Here is a 22,297-nt window from a genome sequence, read left to right on the forward strand (position 1 = left end):
CGTTCCTATTAAGCCATTTGAGCTGTGACAGAGCAGACTTGCTGTCACCACGCCAGTCCCCTGCCTGTGCCTCCACATGAGGCTCCCACTGCTCCTGCTCAGTGCAGGGGAACCCACAAAACCCCAGACTGGGATACATCCCCCTGCAYCAGCCCTCTCCTCTCACCCCTCCCCAGGCAGATGTGTGGTGAGCGTTGGACCTATGAAATAGCCAAAGTTTTTCAGGTCCAAAAGAAGAAAAATTTAAAAAATAAGTTCCCAAGCTAAAGCAAAATCCCGGTTTTGTCCCTCCCTGTCATTTGTTGGATCATTGGGCCCCTGAAGAGGCTGGCTGGTGGTTTTGCTGGGAAGGGCACTGCCCAGGCACGAGCAGGTGTGCAGCAGCAAAGCAGGAGAAGGCACCCTCACCATGGGGCAGCGCTTCTCCAACAGCCCATGGCCTGGAGCTCAGAGGATAACACTGCCTGGACCTGCTTTGCTCGGGGCTGCTGTCAGCGAGGAAGCTGATCTCCTGACTCTTTAGGTCTCCTGATTTTATAGAGCTCAAAGGAAAGTCACAGTTTGTTCCCTGAGCTGGTGCAGCCACTGATGCACACAGTGGGATATGGAGGAGATGGTCCCAGACACAATCCAAACCACCTCTGCCCTGCCCATGGCTGCTCCCAGGACCTCTGGAACGCAGGGCAGGAGGAGGGAGGGAAGCAATGCCTTGACACCACTGTGCTCTGGTTTAACTCCTTTTTGCAGCCATTTTGAATGCTGAATAAAGGAGGAAAAACAGTATRAGCCGTAAAAATCCAAGCCAGTCTCCAAAGTCAGATGTGTTTGAAAGTGGAATTGCAGCTGTGACAGGGAAGGAGTGTATTCACTAGCACTTCCTGCTTTCTAAACCATTCTTTTAAAAAGACCCACTGGTTTGGGTGAGAAGTTTGGGTGAAATAGTTGAGGAGGGAATTTAAATTATTAATGGAATTTCTTTTTCTTTCCCTACATATGTYACTGAAGTCCACAAGACGGCCACAGACTCCAAACTATAGATCCCTATTCCCGGAGTCTGAACTCCTGAGGTTGACTTTACAACTTCAATAATAAGGGAATATCATGTGGATTGGTGGCAGAAGCAAGTTAAATGATGAGGGGAGAGGAATACATCTCCAGAGCCACGCTACTGCTCCAGACAAGGCTGCAGCAGGCGACGGCGCCCAGCTCTCCTGGCACAGACGGCTACAATGAATGACCCAAGAGGCCYTGGTAAAAATTAATTGAGTTAATTAATTGAGCATCTGTGGCACGGCTATTTTCTCTGCATGCCCTGGTTCTTAGTCCTCATCTCTGAGGGGAGAAAGTGTCATTGAACCAATTTATTGACAGTGCTGGCTCTCTGAGGCAGAGCTTGTCACCTCGGCTCTGAGATTCATTACCTGAGCCTCAGCTGGAACTGGGCGCTGTTTGACCTTGTGGCAAAGTTTTCAATGTGCAGAGAACAGGGAGAAGGAAATCTTTTGGGGAGTTCTATGCTAGTGTTCACAGAGGGATGGCATTGCCTCCTCTCCAACTGCTGCGAGCCCAGGACGGGACATGGTGCTGAGGGCACCTGCACAGGGAGGGCAGGATGGGTGCATGCTGTGCTCAAGACTCCTCAAAAATAATGTAAATGCAGTTCTTCAATTTCCTTTTGCTATGTGCAGCAGGTCAGGTCCTACTCTGGAAGTCACTGAATTGCGGATCAGCCACGTAGCTGATGGAAACACTGCTGCTGGGCTGTGGAAGGGTTTTGTATTTCAGCCAACACATACAGGAAAGAATAAGGTTTCATTTTCTTAGCCATCACTTTTTGCAGCCTGTGTCAAGCTAACAATGGCTGGGTATTCTTCTGAGGTTGTAAAATAAGCTCATTCGTGCTTCCCTTTCTCTCTGTTTGTTGTAAGAAAAATCTACTGAGCTTCTGTTTGCTTTCGAGGTGGAGCCCATGGTCTAGCACCAGCAGCCAAGCACTGCTCTGGTCAAACATGAGGGCAATACCATTTGTGTTCCCTCAGCCACATGGATAGGGAGAGGGAAATGTCAGTGGGAGCCTTTTGTGGGCTCGTCTTCACCAAGGGGAGCCTCCCTCCCTCTGTGCTGCCTTTCTGGAGCTCTGTAATTTCCACCACGGACCATGCACAGAGCAGTGGCACCTTCCCACTGAGTCAGAGCTGAATCACCACCCCACACTGAGCACAGGGGCTGCTGCAGATGCTGCTCTGGTGGTGGTGGAAGCTCAGTCTGTACCAGTGTGGGGATGGAGGGGGATGTTGTCACTTGGCATGTGGTGATGGCCTGTTGAAGTGTGGCATTGAGGTGCAACAGAGGCTGGGGGGGAGATGATAAAGTGACATCTGCGTCTTTGGAAAGAGAGGAAGCCAAAGATTCACCTGAATCCCTGAGACAGGGCTTGGTGGAGGAGTTTGGATGCTGTGCCAAAACTTCCTGGTGGTGACAGGACACTAGGGACAAGGACGACAGCACTGCAGCTTCACCTGCCAGAAGAGAAATGCTTTAGGAAGTATAGCCAAGCATTTGGAAAAACTCACAGGATTTTCAGGGAAAAGTGTGGTTGAGTGTGTGGCCATCCTGGAGAGCCACAGGGACAGCAGTTTTGTGTCTACAGCTGCAGGAAGAGGTGGGCACAGGCTGACATGAGACCGGGTCTGGTTATAATCCAAATGTCAGAGCTCATTAGCAACCATTGAAATCCTGGTCTCACCAAAAATGAGGTGAATTCATGGGCAGTTGGGCTTTCCAGATTTGAGGAGATGCTTTATCTTGACTCATCTGGGCTTAACCCATGGGCACATCCCAGTTGCTTTGCTGACAGGCAGGTCCTGCCAGAGCTGTTTGGCCTGGAGGTGCAGTCCACAAGCAGGAATGACACCTGGGGAGGAGGAAGACACATGGGAATGGCTGAGGAAGGAACAGGACATCCCTCCTGTCCTTTCAGCAGGTTTGGGGCCTATYTTCTGTGTGTATAACTGGTCCACCAGCAGAACAGCCTCCTATCCTGCTGAGTTCCTCCCAAATTTTCCCATCACAGCATGACCAGTATGAATGCCAGCAGCTGGAAAACTGAAATAGCAGCTACCATTGCTTAGGCCCCACTGATTTGTCCTGTGGTTTTTCCATATCCTTTAATCTCCAGTAAATAATCCCTCACTTCCTTGTGGTCTTTCTAATTCCATGCTCCGTGCTGGTGCTTCCTGTAARCAGCAGAGCTGGTGGCCTGTGCGTGGCCAGGGATGTGTAATTGAGGCTGTCCCCCACTGTGCAAAGGGCATGTGGCAGTGCTGTTTGTTGGGCTGCATGGGGCTGTGTCCACGGGCTAAATRATGGAAATGCCAGATTCTTCTCTCCATCGAGCCAGGAGAAGTCAGGGCTGGCTCTGATGAGGCCATTGGATCACACAGGTGTAAAACCAGCACTTGTGAGAGCAACAGGCCCTGGCACCCACTGAACTGCACCATCTGGCCTCCAGCAATCATGATTAGGCCAGTGCTTGAAAGCAAAACTGGGCTAAATTACAGGCAATGCTTTCCTCCAGCATGTGTTTGTACTAGTGCTTGCTGCCCRGTGCAGGAGCCGTGTCCTGTGCAGGAGCTGTGACCAGACCTTGTTCAGCCCTAAATTGCCATGTCTCTGGTCCAAAATTTTGAGTAGAGTACTAAAATAAAAGAAAAAGATTAAGGGTTTGTGCTAAATGAAGGCCCTTCCTGATGCTGGTTGCCCCACAGGCTGTATCCTTTGCACTCTTGTAGGTAAGAGGCCACCAGATCCTCCTTGGACAGCCAGGGAGGCTCAGAAAGCTTTTTTCAAAATGTATTCAGCTGCTTTATGGGGCAGGAGCTGTAAGCTTTGTGTGTCAGATACCCATCCTCAAGCCTAAGAGCATTTCTTTTTCCCAGTGAATTTGTGTTAAACCAATGTTGGATCTCAGGAGGTCGTGACAAGAGCTGGGCTGCACTTTTTGGGTGTCTCAGCATTTCCTCCAGTCTGAAATCTCTCCTCTCGGGGTTTCTACAGACTGACAGATCCCTCCACAGATACCTGAGCATCCAACAAACTATTTCTGGAGGGACCTCTCTGCTCTCAATAAATCTTGGGCTCTCACCTGTGAATGTCCTGGCCATCCTTCTGCCGGGGACATGTTCCTGGCTGGAAGATGATGGTGTGAGTGTGTTTATGGAGGTGTGGGTGCAGTCAGATGGGTGCAATTCTGCCAGCCCTGCCAACATTTGCAACATCAGTGCTGAGGTATTTACACAACCACAGGAGGGATCTCATAACCCTTTACACAGCTGCTTCCAGAAATCTCCAGGTTTCAATCTGTTGGCTATTTCAACTAAGTCCCRATTTATTTATTTATTTTCTTTTCATAAGCTCCCAGCAGCCAAGCTGTGACAACCTAGCGAATCCTGCTCAGTCTTTCAGCATTAATGTCTCAATTATTTGAGCACTGCCTTCCTCCACACAAGGATTGAATGTGTGTGTGTTGGAACTCCTAAAAGTATTTCCAGAGCTGAAGCGTAAGCAGGGACTCAGCTGGAGTGGCAYTGGAGGTGCTCAAAAAGTGCCATGAGGTAAAGGCCAGCCTCAATTTGTGTCATTTTATGCCACTTAATGTCAGTCACCTTGTTTAGAATGGGGCAATCAGTAGGAAATATATAGCAGAGCTGTGTTTGCCCTTTAATGCTGATGACCCACTCACCGTGGTGTTCACATCCCAGGGAATTGCAGGAGTCCTGCAGCTCTTGTGCTCTGTGCCCATCCTGCTCCTTGTGCTCTGCTGTTGGCTCAGGGAAGTCAGGAGGGCTGATGTGGGGCAGCAGGTGGGAAGTTTGGGTTTCTGGCTGCTCACAGTTCCAGAATGACTGAATGTTGGCACGAGCAATCCCAGAGCATCCCATGGAGATCAGATGGGGAATATAATTTCCTTGCCCTTTGGAGGACTGGGAATTGCTGGCTTTTTCATCACTGACCTTTGCTTATGAAGCAGATGCCACACTGCCACCAGACTRGAACAGCCTYATGCGAAATTAGACTAAAGTAAAGYCCCAAAAGCTGTCTGATGGTTCACCGAGTCCTCCTGAACCATCACAGGTGTGGATGAAACTCCCCCATTCTGTCTGCATTTCTGTGCTCCTRGATCTCCCTGGCCTCGGGCTGACCATGTGCCTTCACCACTCCGTTTGCTCTGACAGTGGGGATGTGAGAAGCCTTCAGAGGAGCAGAAAGGCTTTGCCCAAGCAGCAGTAGGAGCCCTTCAAACCTGCAGCCAATAATCGTTGCCTGGAGCTGGTCCCTTTGGCTCCAGGCAATGCTGAATTTGCTGGTGGAGAAAACCACTGCTTTGGATCAAAGYACTGTTAAAGGAGGCTTCACAAAAGTGAATAGCTCGTGGTCGAGAAGAGCTGCCAGACTCCTGCTTTCTCAGTAACGAATAAAAGTGCTTTTTAACACAATTAATGTGATGTCTTGCTAAAGGCTGAGGGAAATTGGAATTGAGACATTTGTATTTTGACAGACTTTGTGGAAAACTTCTGTTCAGACTGGTAGGAATGAAACCAATAAATTTCTGAAGAAACTTTCTGAATTCAGTCTTCAAGATAATAGATAGGCTGTTCTGACTGCGGATAAATAAACTCTGTTTTTATAAGCGCTTAAAGACCTTTGGGATGACGAAGTGGAACATACTTCAAGTCTCCAAAGATGGGAAGTGGCTTCTGAGTCAAATGSCCTCCCGTGCCAGGGCTCGTATTTTAGACTGAGATCACTCTTTTGTGACTTGTTGACAGGTTTTTTTGTTGTACTTTGAAAAAAAAGAAGGAAAACGTCCCAGGCTGAAAATAGCAGTGAAACATTCCCCAACTGGCCAACCTGTCCTCCAAGAAAACTTCCCATGGAACATAAAGCTCCAGCTGCAGCCCTAAAAACACTGGCTAAGAAATGGYACCTTAAGTAATGATTACAGTGAGAAAAACCTATTTTGGGTTACCACAGCCCCTGCCTGAGCATTGCTCATCTCTTATCTTGTGGTGCAGGTGATTACCTGCAGAAGGAATATTTGGTTCCTGCCAGGAAATGCTTAGAGGGTGGACTCTGAAGGTGGGAAATTTAACTCACTCCCTTTTTTTCTTCCCCCTCTCATGAAGAACAGCCTTTCTTGCAATTCCTGCCCTCCCAAAGATGGGTGGTGAAAAGGTTGGATCAGATCTCATGGCATTCGTGGAAAATCAGGGCAGGTCTCTGCCTTTGTGCAAGGCCAGGGCTTAACTCTGTGAGTGAAACCAAAAGAGATGCAAGCCAAGGCCATGGGTGATGAGCAAGGCTGAAGCCTCAGCACTGAGCTTTGTTTGCTTTGTCTACCTGCTGATGGGGCTGTTGGAGGTGTTGGCCAGCAGGATATGCTTTATTTGAATTGAATATAAAGGCAGTGCTGGAGGGAAAAAGATGTCACATATGCAGGGTGGAGCCCAAACCAGGCTGATGGGCTCCAAAGGAATTCCTGCACTGGCCAAAGGATGGTCCTGACACAAGGGTGGGACGCTGGAGCAATGTGCCTCAGGATCACACACCAGTGCAATAGCCATGGGGCTGAGACTCAGAGAAGAGGCACCAGCACATCGCCAGGGCTGGTTCAAGGAACCCTATTTCAGAGAAATCAGAGAAAAAAATAAGAAAGAACAGGTCAGAGCTTATGATGTACAAAGGTGATGGAAATGGGGGAGTAACGTGATTTAAGAGGCAAAGTCTTATAAGGTGGTGGTAAATGGACACCAAATGAATCCAATCTGTGAAAAAGATCCGATTATTTAAAAAAGAACATTACCCAGGGAAGTAACTCAGCAAAGCTTGTGCTGATCCCCCTCTTCTGAGAATGTTTTGATCACAACTGGTCCCTCCCCACCAAAGCAGATGCTCTGTTTCATGTGGAAATTAATTCAGGTCTGGTTGACCCAGGGATGAGCCCGGATGGCTGCAGCCACCCACCCTGCCTTGGAGCCTGGATTAGGGAAAGGCAGGTTGTCCTCGCCAGGGAGCCGAGCGGGGTCAGTGAAGGGTTTCTGCCTGGTGTGCAGAAGATTTCCTGGGAGCAGCCAGACGCSGCACCATCCCCRTGGGTCGGTACTGGGCTGGTGCCCRGGTGCTGCCTTTAGCCCTCCTGGGCTCTGGCTGCTGGGGGCGGGGAGGGCAGAGCGGGGCTTTTTTCTAGCAGGGAAAAAATCAATCTGCTTTCAGTTSAGCAGCTCACACTCGGGCTGGCTGCAGGAAACGCGTGCTCTGCCGCCAGAGACAYCGCAGTTGCTACAGCAACTGCAGAGCACGGAGACAGCCTCCCTCGGCCACTCTCCACCCCCCACCYTCCCCCCAAAATAAGGCAGAGCAGGGAAAGTGATGGTGGAGAGGMAAAGGAACTGGTAGGGACGACCCTCGGCAGCCACGGCTGCCCCACGCTCTGCTCCCACCCSACACGGCCGGTGCTCGGACACCGCTGTGTTCCCATCAGTCCTGACGAGCTCTCGCTTTCCAGGTCATTAAGATTCAGTTCAGCAGATCTGCTGAAGCCGGGACGGCCTGGCAGAGCACGAACTCATCGCAGCCAGCGCACCCCACGCACCCGCATGCGGCGGGATGGGGATGCGGGATGGGGATGCGGTGCCGGGGATGCTGCGGGGAGCGCCGCTGGAAGGGGGAGCAATGAGGGGATAAAACCGAGCTGCGCTGCCATCTCATTACTATTTAAATCGGGCTCCGCGTGGTTCCCAGCACTGTGCCATCCTGCCTCCATAAAAGCTCATGGTTTTCCCCTGGTGCTGCTCTCTTAAATGTTTAATGACAGGAGGAAGGGCTGTTTTAAGAAACACTTCAGTGCTTCCATCCAAACGGAAGGTTGTTTCAGGTGGCCAGAGCAGGCAAGAAAAACCTTTAGCTGTTAATTTTTTAGGATTCTGCAGCTATTGAAGTGGTGGCAGCATGATGACGCAGACTAGGGGGGAAAAGRGAGATCTTCTACGTATCTGGAGACAGTAAGGACTCCTGAGGTCTGTCCTGCATCCTCTTCCTGACTACACGTCAGTGCATCTTGCTGTCTTGCATTAAACCACTTGAATGAGGCTACAGTTTTGGAACCTTAGAGAAAAMAATTCTTGAAGTTCACTGGCCTCCAGATCTTAGCCAGGCACTCTGCCCTCCCCATCCCTTCTGGATGCATCAGGTTTGCTGTGTGCCAAGGATATTTAAAGGTGTCCACCTGCCAGAGACTTCCTAAGGATTTATTTGGGCTCATGAAGTGTTTAAAAAGCTTGGATAAAACAACTGTGGAAGGAAATGTGTTTTGATGCCAGCCAAATCATAAATCAGGCCATCCTTAACACAAATGAGATGAGGCTAAGAGGGGAGGGTTGTGCTTTTCCTTTGCTGGTAGTCCTGAGTCCCCGTGCATCACTCCTGTGGAGTGGTCCTGTGGACTGGTCCTGTGAACCAGTTCAGTTATTCTGGCTGAGGGATTCCTATATCTGGGTGTAAGGGGGTGGGATGGAAGCGTTTCCACAGCCCATACTATTTTCCTAGCAAAGCCCATTTTGTCACAGGAAAGCAGCTGGTGTCAGGCTAAGATGTGTGCCCCTGACCATTTCCACAACAGGCTGGGCACAAGCACTATSTAAAGCAGTCAGATGTCCCAGCCATGGCCCCTGTGGTGGCCTGCACCACTGATCCTTGGTGGGAACTGTGAATTCTGCACCAAACCTGTTTGTCAATCCCAGTCCCTTCCCCTGCAGCTGTGGTGCAATTCAGTTTGCATTTGAATTGTGTAAAAAGGACRGTGTCAGCTCTCAGCACTGATTTTGTGGAAGGGCAGCTCAATAATTTATGTCTTTGATATCCAAGGACAGTGTTTGTGGAACCTTCTGTTGCTGCCACCCAGGACAAGAAGCAGCTTCCAAGAGAGACAGGGTGGTTGCAATGAACCCAAAAAGGTGCAGGTGGTACACCAACAGGTGTTTGCAAAAAGGATTTCTTAATTAACAAGACCTTCTGAAAAGATCCTGGTACAGAACCACGGCTAAAATCAATCAGAGACACAGCCAAGTGGATTTCTGCACCTCAAAAGGCAGGAAAAGAAATAGCACAAGATCTGCTCGGTGCTGCAGAGGGGAGGATTTCACTGTTGCTGAGCAAAGCCTGCGTGCAGCATTTCTGCATCCTGAGAAAGGTGGGATGACCCAGTGGCTGGAGCAGATAATGCACCCAGAAGAAAGCATCGGGGAAAGGGCAGCCCTACTTTTTGTGGAGAGTCATTAATTCTCTCCCATCAGCTAAGTGCTTTGAAGGTGAGATGTGCTAAATGAGTGTTGAGGATTATGGGTTTGTGTCTCTTGTCTCCAAATCCCTGGGTTAGAGGGGCAGGAGCTAAAGGCCGGGTTGGGAGCCCCATACTCTGCCTCCTGCCCAGACTCAGCAGCACAGAAAGCCCTTTCCTAAAGGTTTAGGAAGGGATTGTGTGCAAGTTCTTTTCAAAACCCCCAAATCAGGCTGCTAGGCAGGCTTTTAACCCTGCTCAGAGGGCAGGATGCACAGAACCTGGCAGGATCAGGCCCTGCTTGTCTCTTTATCCCCCCACCCCCAGCTCTGCTTGAGCAATAACCTACTTTTTTCACTTTGCAGAAAGAACATCTTGGATTATGTTGCTGCAAATGAGAGGTTTCAGTCATGGTATCAGTTGAGCTGCAGGTAAGCAGTGGGTTTAATGTCAGCTTTTTTGGCAGCTTCTTTATTTTCTCTCTGCTTTGCACAAACAAACCATCTTTGTGAGGAAGTTCATTTTCCTTTTTAGCCACAGCATTTATCAGCGTGGCTTCCCAATGATCCTCTCCGTGCAGATAAAGGCGAGCTGGCAGCCACACCGCAGCCCTCACCTCAAGCCTCCTGCCCACTCTGGTTCATTAAGGGACTTTTCCCTCTCTTGCAGAGCAGAAACTGTGCTCACATGGAGGATCCTAAATCCCAGGGTAACACTCAGTTATCCTTAACTCCATCCTAATAAGCCCTGTGCAATTAAGGTGCAAGAGAACAAAATCCCAAGCCCCAGAGGGTGTGGGCTGTAGGACCTTTCTGCCCTCATTAGGCAATCTGGGGCATCATCCACCAAAATCCAGTCCAGGATATAGAGGGGAAGAGAAACTTCAAATCTTTTGGGCTCCCTCTGTCCTTTCCATGTTCATTCTCTTTGGCCTCGTAAGGCTCTCAGACCAAGAATCACTTTATATTAAAAACCACCACAAAGCCCTTCAGATCAAAGGCTGACACGGGCCATGCTGCACACCCTGTGAGTTGCCAGCACAGGACCTTGCCCAGGATTCACACTGCCCCACTTTAACCAGTGAAGGCAGAAGGAGCTGGCTGTGCCAGGGAAGCAGCACCTACTTTCACAGCCTCATGCCTGACTGCTTCCCTCCGGTGCCTGCTGGTTTGGAAGACTTTAACTTGCAGCCTTCTTAACTGCTTCATTTCTGCTAATTCGCACTATCCCACTCCCAGCAACATCACCAAACTCTCCAGCATTGTGAAGGCGGGTGAGCTGAGATGCCCTTGTGCTGAGCTAAACAGCATCAGGGCTCATTTTACTGCTTAGAAATCTGTAAGGAATCAAGCAGGTCGATGAATAATCCAGTTTAAAAATCATAACAGAGGGGCTGGGTAGCTGTATACAACACTGGCCTAAATTCATACATCAAGTGACAAACTGTAATGAAAAATTAAAGGGCCCTGCTTGGGTGCTGTAGGATTTGAATCCTGGGAAGCAGTCGCTTCACATGGAGCAGCTCTGCCYGTGTGCCTCGTGCCTGTGCAGAAATGGTGCAGGGGTTCAGAGAACCTGCATAGGCATCAGTTCTTTTCCCCCAGCTTGTGGCTTTTCAAGCTCAGCAGTGCTAAAACGTGATGTGGGCTCGCAGAGGACACGTGCAGCCCGTGGGGTGAACCGCAGCCTGAACAGCTCTCCCAGCAGCTGGGGCTCTGTGTCCTTCTAGTAATAAATTCCTCCTGGACGGTGTTTCAGGGGATTGCTAGGATTTGAGGAGAGAGGAGGCTGGCTGGAAGCAAGACAGGTTTATCCTTGAAAGCCCCTGTGCTGCAGAGCCTGGGGCTGCCTTTGGCAGCCTGCCCGGAGGAAGATGTTGGTGGAGGCTGAAGGCTGCCTTGTGCTGTACGAACCCACCAATCCCCTCCTCAGCCAGCTAAGTTGGAGATAAATCTCCCTATTAGCAATGCATAAAGGAGGCCAAAATCTGAACAGCTTCTCAGGCAGGAGGTGAAGCAAAAGCTCAAAATAACTTAAAATAAGTCCTTTCTGTGCTCCAGGCTAGAAAGTGGTTGTGTTGGAGCTTTCCCATAGTGTGCCTGGCCTGCCTGCTGGGAGAGAGGGGTGCTGAGCAAGGCAGCAAACTCAGGTAAAAAATAACACCATCCCAACGTCAGCAGCAGAGCTGAGAGGAACCAGAAGTCCTGAGCTGTTTCGAAGTTGTGTTAAATAATAAAGCAGAGAAATGAATAAATTAGCTGAGCATCTATTTAGGTCAGCCCTCTCCGTTTCTCCCAGCCGCCTCCGTGTGCCTCCTCCCCGCAGCGATCAGCTGCTCGGTGCACGCTGTGCCTGCGGATCCGCTCCCTCCTTGGGAACAGCCGGGCTCTCGGGAAGTGCGGGTTGAGCAGGTGTCACGTCGCCTGCACACGTTCACCCCAGCCTTCGGAAGCGGCAGGCGAGCTTCCTTTTCCGTTACTGGGGCAAAAAGTGTTCTGGAAAATCCCATTAAAGCACTAAGCGTGGGCTGAGCACACATGGCTGCTCCCTTCCTGGCGCTATTCCCCGCACGCAGCCCCGCACGGATCCTGCACCACGGGATGCAGCTGCCCAGGAGCTGCATCTTCCTGCTCTGCTGCTGCCAGCCTGGTCATCACCCAGATATTTCCCATTCCCAGCTTCCAACCACGGCAGCACCTTTACCTTTGTGGACCATCATTCCCCACCTTGCACGTGCCCCAGGCTGGGTTATGTGATTGCAGTTGTCATCTGTTGGTTTGGGGACATCCMGCCAGATGGACCAGGCTGATTGACACAGATGGGGAATCAGCTTTTAAAACCCCTAAGCTCCCCTCAAATCATTCAAATGCTTCCAGAAAAATGGAACRACTGTGCAGTCTTTATTTACATGCTTCCCAAGCCTGAAAAGCCCTCTTTGATGTCCAAAATATCTCGTGGGTTTCAGCTATAAGGAAGCTGGATAAACACTCACCAAGATGGAATCTGCATCAAGGGCTGCTCCATTTCAGCCCARCTCCTGCTGGTCCTCCCAAACCCCACAGGTAGCTGGAGAAGGTCTCCAGTGATGAACCCAGCCAGAAGCAGCATCCAGGGTGTAGGCAATAGAAAATGAGATGTTACTAAGTTTGGCCAGGCTTAGCTGGCTCCTYGCAGGTCCCAGCCTGTGAGTCACCAGTACGTGGGCCACCAGCACGGCCTCCCCTCTGGAGGAAGGAGCGGAGGTGGAAAAATAACAAGAGGAAACCAGTTGTTAGTAGTGCCAGTTCTGGGGAGAGTGGGAGGAGGTGGCAGGCCTGGAGAGAAAGGTCAAGGCTGCACTGCAGGCTGCTGCCTGATTTTCCCTCCTGCCTTCATGGCAGGAAGGTGCTTACGGGAACACACTTGTGCAATCCGTGCGAAGGTCTGGGCTGATCTGAGGGTCTGGGCTGATCTGAGGGGGTGATGGAGGTTTTGTTTCTGGTCCCTGCTCATTCGTCTCTTCCGCTTCTCTGATTTCTACTGAGCTGAACTTGAGTTCACTGTTAAAAGCAAATTTTGGGCCCTTGCAAACATTGTAAAAGAAGATGTTCTTTGCAGATGTACTGGGAACAGACAYGTCCATCTTCCCACTGTGGATGAACACCAGTGCAGAGCATTTGTTCCCCAGCTCCTGCCCCATTATGGCACTSATGCCCATCTGCAGCTGAGCCAGAGACTTTCACTTGTGCTCTTTGTGCTGATCCTTGGTGACAGTGGCAGTGGGAGATTCAGGCACAGACCATGAGCCAGTGACCCTGTTCCTTGTTCAGTCAATGCAATAAAAATCTTGATGAGAAAAATAAAAGGTTGCAGGTCTCCAGCCTCTCCTGATACCTCTGCTCTCCTAACTGCTGCTAACTGGAGTGCACCAGGAGARGACACAAGCCTCAGCTACTGTTCCCATGTCCCTGCCACCAGTCCAGGAGCACTTGCAGCCCTGATTGCAGCTCCCCTTCCCATACAGATACCTACAGCTGTGGATCAGCACTTCTGCTCCCCATTGCCTTGCAAGAATTCCTTTTCCCTTGAACCCTCCCATCTGACAATTGCCATCAGTTGCTACTGGTTTTTGTCACCTCCCATCCCAAATGCACAGAGCCAGCTGTCTCCCTGCTGACAGACTGGTACTTTCCATAAATGAAATTATTTCTTTTTCAAGGAAATTATAACCGCTGTCAGGGAAAAAAAAAAAGGCACAGCCAGGTAGGATGCCAGGTCAAGAGGGAAACTGCTGGGTGAAACTTGCCTCACTCCCTGGTGATGCCCCTTCTCCCGGACTGAAACTAATTTTCCCACTTTGAGCCAGAGCGGGATCTCTTATGCTCAGGCTCCCTCTAGTGCCTCCTTGCCCCGTTGTTCCTGGTTTCTCTGGAGGCGCACTGGCCATTTGTCCCCGGGGACTGTCCGTCACCCTCACTACCCTCGGGTTTATAGGACAGCCAAGCCCTATTTGCTCACAGGCTGGGAACAGCCCTAAACCTGCCCTAAASCCACYGGCACCGCCAGGGCAGGGRCCTCTTGGGGACGGACCYGCCAGSCAGCCCAGTCCTGGCCCTGCTGCTGGGGTGAAAGAGGGTGATGAAGGTGTCCATATCCTACAGGGGGCTCTCCCTGAAAGGCACAGCTCTGCACGCTGCAGCTCCACTTGGACGGTGTCTGCACAGTGAGGTGGGAATGGTGGTGATGGGTGATGGGTGAAGTGCCTGAGCTGCCCTGGGAGCAGCCCAGGGTGGAGGTGGGCACCTTCCTGAGCCAGCGGGGTGGCCAAAAGCATCACTGCACTCTCTCCACTGCTTGATACCTCACCACGGGGGAGCAGTTTGTAGGGTGCCCCACAGTCTGCGCCAAGGAAAGGGCTCCTCACCAACTCCTGGAAGTGCTTATCACCGATTTTGTGTTCAGGGCACTGGGGAGCTGCGCTGTCACACTGTGTCCAGCATCCTACGTGAACATGGCCTTTCCTTGTCTTCTTCTTGTGAAAATGGGGAAGATATTTCTTCATGTTTTGGGAAATGACCAGACCCAACCTCTGTTCAAGCCCTTGTAAAACTCAGCCTGGCTCAGCTCTGGCACCAGCACCGTGCTGGACAATGGACAGTCCCTGGCATCACCAAATGGGGCAGCCACAGTAACTCTTTACCCCAAGTCAAAGTCAGCTGACAGGGAGAGAGGGGGCAAGTTAGGGGAGGCTGCTGAAATGTAGTGTCAGCATGAAAATTGTGACAAACCTGACAGAGATCAATCAGCMTAAGTGTGTGTGATGCAAGGACAGTGACTGAGATAGAGCTGTCAAAGGCACTGTGAGATTTTTATGTTATCATTTTTTTCATAACTGTTTTGCAGCTGGAGTAATTACCATCCTATTTAACGAGCACAGCTCCTTTAACAGAGGACACTTGGGCTAACATGCACTAATTAAGTCTGTAATTATTAAAAGTATGATTACAGTTTTGAACTGGCCAATCGTTCTCAGTAACACCATAATTAGAGGCAGAGCAGCTCATCAGGGCACAGGAGAAATTCAAGAGGGCTCGGTCACCCAGTGGTGTACAGGGGCCTTGATCCTGCCTTGGATCATCCTTTTTACTTGGTACTCACCATTGGTCTGCAGTGATCTCTAAACTACCCTGAACATGTTACACTTAGCCCCATAAACTGAATGTTCTTCCCGAGCTTTACCTTAATAATTTGGCTGATGGACCTTGTAATCACCTGGGCTTTAAGCACAGCTTCTCTAATCCTCCCCCTCACCTGTCTGATTGCTCATCTCAGTGCCCCAGCAGCAGCAGAGAAAGACTCCCAGGGAGCTCCAACAGCAGTATTGCAGCAAGACCCTGAAAAAAACTTGGAGAAGGAGCYGTAAAATAAACCCTTCTGTTTCTTCCAGTGGAGGAAGGCTCAGAAATTAAAAAATCAAGAGCCTTCACAATCCAATGGCCAAGCTCAGGGGGCCTGGCAGTCTTTTTGSCTTCTGTAATGCAGGGGAGGCAAACACCTCTGGGATTCTGTGCTATCTTCCACTGAGCTTGGCTCTTTGTTTATCAGCAAAGTCAGGATTTGTCTCTATTGTTGACTGCAATTATCTGGCTACAGTGACTGTAAGACTGTAAGACTGAAGCTCACTACAGTGGCTTTTTTAAAAACAAGTTTAAAAACTCAAGAGATCTGCTTATCAAGGAGGATTTTGAGCAAACATTCATATTCCAGCTGCAAAATGCCAGTAAAAGAAAATTGCTATTTTCATCTATTTTTACACTATTAGTTAACAACAGCTGCCCAGAACAGGGGTGGGACATTAAGCCAAACTCACTTTGCATCTTAGGTCTTGCTCAAAATAAAAAGAAATACTGAAATTAAATTGCATTGGCCTTCTTTTTCCTTATTTTCATTTCACGTTCATCAGCGTTGCACAGGCACCAAGAATAATCTGTTTTCCCCTCTTTTTGTCACAGGAAGAGTTTTATAGGAATCTGAACTACAGGCAGAGAGCAATTGCTCTGCAAGTTGCTCTGCAACTGGACGAAAAAAACGTCCAGTTCACTGTCTGTATTGGTCAGGGGCTCTTGGTCTCTGGGCTATTTCTTTCCCAGCCTGGGTTACCGGGAGCCGGGCGCTGAGGGCAGGCCCCGGGCAGGCCCCGGCCGGAAGTGCTGGGCCCGACTTCCGGCCCGGCCCCCGCTCCCGGCAGCCCCCGCGCTGCTCCGTCTCTTCCGGTCCGGCGGCGGCGAACGCGGCTCTGGTGAGGGCGGCCCCGGCATCGGGCACCATCCAGCACCATCCGGCACCATCCGCGACCATCCGCGGGCCGAGCCCGGTCGCGCCGGGCCGGGCCGGGCTGGGCAGAGGGTCCGGACCGGGCGGGGACTGTCGGAGCAGGGCGGGAGCCGGGGCTCGGGGCCGGGCAGGCCCTGTGCGGGAGCCGGGCACTCCTCGCCAGTCCGGCCCGGCTGAGCTGTGTGTGTTTCTCCCGCAGGTGCGACCATGGCCAAGTCCAAGAACCACACCACGCACAACCAGTGTGAGCGGGGCGGGGATCCCGGGGGGGTTTAACCGGGCTGGGACCGCCGCGGTGATGGCAGCACGGTCTGCCCGGGTGTTTGCAGCGAGATAAGGTGGTGCTGCACAGAAATCGAACGATGGGGTTTAAAGGGTTGTAATAGGAGTCGAGGCTTGTTTGTGCTAAACACAATTTTACTATGTATTCAGAAAAATAAGTAGTGTTATCTTAGAAATTTGGGGGTCAGCCCCTTCTCCGGGTTACCAGCAACAGGACGAGAGGACATAGTCTTAAGCTGTGGCRGGGGAGGTTTAGGTTGGACATTARKRAGAATTCTTTTACAGAAATGGTGCTTAGACATTGAAATGGGCTGCTCAGGGAGGTGATGGAGTCCCTGTCCCTGGAGGTGTTTAATGAAAGACTGGACATGCCMCTTAGTGCCATGGTCTTCTTGACACCGTGGTGTTGGGTTATAGATTGGACTTGATCCCAGAGGCCTTTTCCCACCTGATTGATTCCGTGATGATTTAAGCATGGAGAGGGAGTTATTACAAGAGCAGGCGGTGTCAGAACACAGGGCACTGGCTCCAAACTGACAGTGGGCTTAGGCTGGATATTAGGAAGAAATAATTCCCTGTGGGGTTGTTGAGACACTGGCACAGGGTGCCCAGAGAAGCTGTGGTTGCCCCATCCCTGRAAGTGTCCAAGGCCAGRTTAGACAGTRCTTGGAGCAACCTGCTSTGGTGACACRTGTCCCTGTCCTTGGCAGGGGATTGRAACTGCATGGTCTTTAAGGTTACTTCCCACCCAAACCATTCTGTGATGTTACTGAAGAGCTTTATCCCTCTGATCCTGTGGATCCAAAGATGGCCACATTGATGAAATAATTCTTGTTTGGGGTCTTCTCATCAATGCTTTGAGTTAGCAGAGGTCATGAGGTTAGCAGAGGTTCTGCTTGGTCCTGCACAGTGAGTGACAGTGCCCTCTGACTCTGGCCACAAGTGTTTGAATTTATTCATGACTGAGGCCCTTTATTGTGCTGCTGCTGTGTCATTCGTTAATGAGGTCCCAAGTCTTTGGATTGGAAACCTGTGCAGTGCCAAGATCACAGTGCAGAGAGATGAGCATGGAGGTGTGTTCTTCATTCAGATGTAGTTTGGATAGGAAGAGTCTGAAAATTGTCTGTTCTGCATCATTTTGATAGTCAGGTATACCTAAAAAGATGATGATTAACTGCTTAATAATAGCACAAATTGTCACTTGCTTAATTCTCTTGTTTTCCACATAGCCCGTAAGTGGCACAGAAATGGCATCAAGAAGCCCAAAACCCATAGATATGAATCTCTCAAAGGGGTGAGTATTTCTATTGATGTTCCTAGGCTGTTGAGTCACGAGACTTAACTGTGAAAAAAAATCCAGAATCTGTATTACTTTGACATTTTTTGCAGTCTGTGTTCCAGCTAGTCAGAGCCACTGTGGGGTTCAGTTCTTTTACTTACCTAACATGCAGCTGTGATGTTTCTAACCCATATGGAATCTGCTCTTGTATGTCTATAAAGCTGGATTTTAGTTAGTGGCCTGTTTTGTCCCTGTCCTGCTCTGGTGGCTGTTACTAAGTGCTGCATCCAGTAAAACAAATACTTGCCAGTCAAGTGGTTCTTTCCCTTTCGAGTCCTGCTGGGTCTCCTTCTTTCCTCTCTTCTTCAATATTGTTTTACTATCTGTACTAATTTAGATAATTTCATTTACAAAATGAGAGGAATTGGCATTTTTGGGCAAAACTCATGAAAGTGACAGTATGTTGCTTTTTCTTCTGAGGTTGATTTGTAATACTGAGACCCAAAATGTGTCTTGACAGTGAAATTAGTCTTGTTTGCAGCTTTACTTGYCCTATACTTTCTRTATGTWTATTGCTGAGGTTTTGAATTTTTTKATTATGGCAATTAAGGAAAATAGYTGTTAAAGCATGGTTGCAGATGGCTGAAGTAATTTTGTTGAAAATCAGAAAAAACAGTCTGAACTAGCCACAGCCAGCATTTGGGAATATTACAACATTGTGGAGCTTTATATGTTTTCTTACATGTCTCTTCTACAACATGGCCTGTTATTCCCTTATTTTTATAGGTTGATCCCAAGTTTCTGAGGAACATGAGATTTGCAAAGAAACACAACAAAAAGGGGCTGAAGAAGATGCAGGCCAACAATGCCAAGCAGGCAGCTCAGCAGGCTGCTCAGCAGAAAAAGGACTGATGTGATTTAATAAAAAGAACCAATTTTCTTACTGGCATGTGTGTTACAGCATTTTTTAAAAATAAAATTGTATGTAACAAAGTCTTCAACTCCTGAATTTGAGGAGTGCCCTCCAGAAGCCTTGTTAGAGTTGTATTTTAGCTGCCAGCTGTGCATCAAGCCTGTGAGTAGTGATCCAGGGGATTCCAACTGGCTGGAAGTTCCCTGGATCCTTTTAGCCCTTCTGAAAACTGGGATGGTGTTTTTTTTATCACGTACCATGACTTAAATGATATTTCCTGGTTCCTTATTTCCAAGGCTGTTGCATGTCTACTGCTTTGCTGTGTGGGTGAGGTTCCCCACAGCTGTTGGAMTCCCAGGAAATAGGAGGATAAGGAATGCTGTCTGATGGTGTTGGRGACCACAGGAGTTTGTGTTAGAGTTTGTGTGTGCTGTATCCTGAAGTATGTGTAATTGAAGCATTAATGGAGCTGTCCATGGGAACTTGTAAGGTTTTAGGAATATATAAAATGCCCATTTTTGTATAATGACTGATTTTAGGGAATGTGCAGTAACAGAAGTCCTGTCTGATGCTGGCTTGGTGAGGTGAGGGGAATAACGTGCAAAATCCTGGGAGGAGCTGAACCTGTGTTTTCTATTGCTGCTGTTGTGTCCATCAGGAGAAGACTTCACCCTCCGGGGTCCCCTCAAAGCTGATGTAGTCAGTGCTCTTCACTACTGGCATGAGCCACCTGTTGAAATGCAACCGAGTGTTCCTGAAATTGCAATTCCAGCGCTTTTCCACCCGGTGGCGTAAAGCCATGGAGCCGCACAAGTGCTGGAAGTTCATACGTACTTTCTGACTGGAGTAGAGTAACACATTTACCAGATAAAAAAACATCATTTTAACTGGAACGTCCAATTCATGTAGTTTATTCCTTGAATMGTTTAGCCAATTACCAAAATTATGTGTTAGTGTGAATTCTTTCTGGCTTAAGTTCAAAAATCTTTTCCCAGTTCCCACTTTTTAATTGTTTTTGATTGATTCAAAAAAACCACCCASTGTTAAACCAATCAACATAAAGAGACTAACTTGAAATTCACAGGTTAAGGGGGTTGTAAAGTCAGGGATGTCTGCAGCCCCCAGCTGTCTGATTTCTGCTGTACATCTCTTGGGCTGTTGTGGAGGCTGGTGTTTGTCAGCCTGTTACAAGCAAGTGTTTCAGATGCCTTAAAGAATCRCTAGCAAAGATATTGATAAAAAGCAAATTTAATATAAAGCGATAGCAGGTGAAGTTCATTGGCAAGGTTCACTCTACTGCTTACTAGACGGTTAAKGCACATGGAGAGTAGATTTATTGCTGGTATTGAAAGACTTGGAGTGGCTGGTCCAGCGAGGGTTAGTGTAGTGAGTCTGGTGTAGATATGTGTTGTTACAAGAGAAAGAAACCTCTGAACAGAGCACTTGGTGTTGGTCAGTCTGCACCTTTACCTGTGAGTCTGCAGATCTACACAGTTTAAGTTCTGCATTTCAAATCTCTAGCACTAAAAGTTTTCTATATAAAAATGGAGATTTCATCTCAATCCACTTGGTGTCTTCCCCYRAGTATTTRTGTTGTGGAAGTAGCTCACCCACARGATGCAGTTTGAGGGACGAGAAGGRYRAGGGTCAGGCTGAGAAAAGGATGCTGGAATGTTAACAAGAAGCAGAGGGCAAGATTTGGGCTTCCTGTGGCTCTAGGCAGCTCCCCCAGGCCTGGCTTCAGGAGCAGCCTTTTCATCTCACTGCCCTTCATGCTGCCCTTCAGTGGGACAGCTTCCCAAATAWGGGCTTGCTGACTTTCTGACCAAAATAGCGGCTGCGTGACAAAATGCAGCACGGAGGAACGTAACCTTAATCCAGGCATCATTGTGTAGCAAGGGACAGGAATTTTGTGATCTCCAGCAGGTTGGTGTCAGGTTTGTTGTTGTGTGCTCCCTGCACACGTGGCTCCGCAGGACTGCCCAGACATCAGTGACCMCATTCTGCATTTGCTAACCCTGCGTCTCCTCAGTTCACAGCTTCCCTCCTTGGTGTACACTTGTCCCAGCTCAGAAAGGAAAGCTGTGAAGGGGAGTTTGTGCCGACATTGTCTCCTAGTGGGTCTCCATCCTCTTTCTCCTGCCTTGTGAAATCATTGAAGTTCTGTTGGTGAAGTGGGGTTGGAGATCCTTTCTGGGAGCATTACATATTCAGAGTCCAGGAGGAGGAATTGGCAGCTGTGGTTCACTTGAAACTATTCCTCTTACGCAGAGCTCTGTCATCTCTGATGTTTAGAAACTTCAAAACTCTCATGACTGGTATCCTGCAGAAAGACAAAGAGCTCAAAAGCATCTCMATGCTTAACAACTGCTGTACATCAGCTTACATATCTCATGCTTGCTGCTGCTGTACGTCATATTTGCTGCAGATTATTTCTCCCCTTTGCAATTAAGAGGACTCACTATCAAGTTCCAGTTTGGCTCCCTTCTCTGCTTTGATTTAAAAAAGAAAGAGCAAAGGGCATGTAACCAAATACCAAATCAACTTGTTTGGCAAAGGTTGAGCATTTGCTCTGAAAGCCAAGAGCACAGAGCTGGGGAGGGAAATCAAAACCCTGCAAAATGCTCTGATGGGGCAGTGTATTCACTGGGGACACTGATGTTCACAGTGATTAAAAGTAGGGCTGCGTATGTGTTGCTCTGTTCACCTTTACTGCCTTTCAGTAGTGTAGTTAAGAAAAAGCAGCAACAGGAGTTCTGCTTTGCCCAGGTTTCAAGGCTCTTGCARGTGTTTCTACACCACAGGGGTTTTGGCTTGGTGAAGTGTTTGAGGTCCCTTAGCTCTCCTTCCACCACCACTGCCCTGATGGCATATTTATGCAGAGGTTTTKTTAGGATAGGGTGTACAAAATTTCMTSAGAGCTTCYTGCAGTCAYTTKGTTCACRTGGCAAAAATTTTSCTGATGGCTGAAGAGAGGCCTCAGATACACTGATAAAGCTGCAGGCTCTGATAGTTCATGATAGGGTTAAAACTACAGCAAAGRTAAGCAGATAAATGGCCTGAGAGCTGTGGCAGTGTCTGGTGGCATGGACTGCTGTCACCTGCCTGCACAGCTCCTGTCTCTGCTGAAGGGGCAAGAGCACACAGATCTAGGGACTGTGTTAGAGTGSTAAATGACTTTTTGCCTGATTTAAAACCAGAAAAATTATTGCAATTGCTTTTTTTTTTTTTTCTCCCAGACAGTGTGGGATTGTGTCACATTCCTTAAAGGCTTTCGGGCACGAGAAGCTCACTACACATGCAGTGAAAACTGAATTGGTTTGGAGTTGCACAGATCCATGGATTCCTCAGGGTGGTTTTCATTCCCTGTTGCACACCCCTCCAGTGGTGACTGTTTTYTCAGCCCGCTCACCCACTCGCTGGCCTGTCATGTCGTGTTACATTCCTTGTGCAGTTGTTSCCGTGTTTTAGCCAACAGTGAAATGCACCCACAGCTCCTCACCCCTCAGCATTTGCTGTCTGACTGGGAGGACAGTCAGTGTGTTAAAGCAGTCCAGCCTGGCAGCAATTTTCCTGGCTTCCTGACTTCCTGGCACCTCTGTTCCAAGGACTRAAAAAGCCTAAATAATCCCAGTGTATCTGCTCCTCTAGTGACAAGTTTTGGCTGTTACAAGAC

The 22,297-nt window shown here is 49.0% G+C and overlaps 1 protein-coding gene and 1 long non-coding RNA gene across 2 annotated transcripts in view; both read left to right on the top strand.

Annotated features, from left to right (window-relative positions):
• LOC130578571 (uncharacterized) overlaps positions 1-13,879 on the top strand; it is a 158,588-nt gene extending 144,709 nt beyond the window's left edge. Inside the window, exons 6-8 of the long non-coding RNA XR_008965899.1 lie at positions 1,006-1,251; positions 9,700-9,765; positions 11,395-13,879. This is a non-coding gene — a long non-coding RNA (uncharacterized LOC130578571). The remainder of the gene's footprint in view (positions 1-1,005; positions 1,252-9,699; positions 9,766-11,394) is intronic.
• Positions 13,880-16,033: 2,154 nt separating this feature from the next.
• On the top strand, positions 16,034-18,657 carry RPL29 (ribosomal protein L29). Its single transcript, XM_057374820.1, has 4 exons — positions 16,034-16,112; positions 16,347-16,391; positions 17,659-17,723; positions 18,495-18,657. Exons 2-4 carry the CDS (start codon positions 16,355-16,357, stop codon positions 18,618-18,620), a joined length of 228 nt encoding a protein of 75 aa, XP_057230803.1. The 5' UTR covers positions 16,034-16,112; positions 16,347-16,354; the 3' UTR covers positions 18,621-18,657.
• The last annotated feature ends 3,640 nt before the right edge of the window (positions 18,658-22,297 follow it).

Source organism: Malurus melanocephalus, unplaced genomic scaffold (genome assembly GCF_030028575.1).
Source record: "Malurus melanocephalus ecotype Western Australia unplaced genomic scaffold, MMel_1.1 scaffold_233, whole genome shotgun sequence".
Taxonomy (NCBI): domain Eukaryota; kingdom Metazoa; phylum Chordata; class Aves; order Passeriformes; family Maluridae; genus Malurus; species Malurus melanocephalus.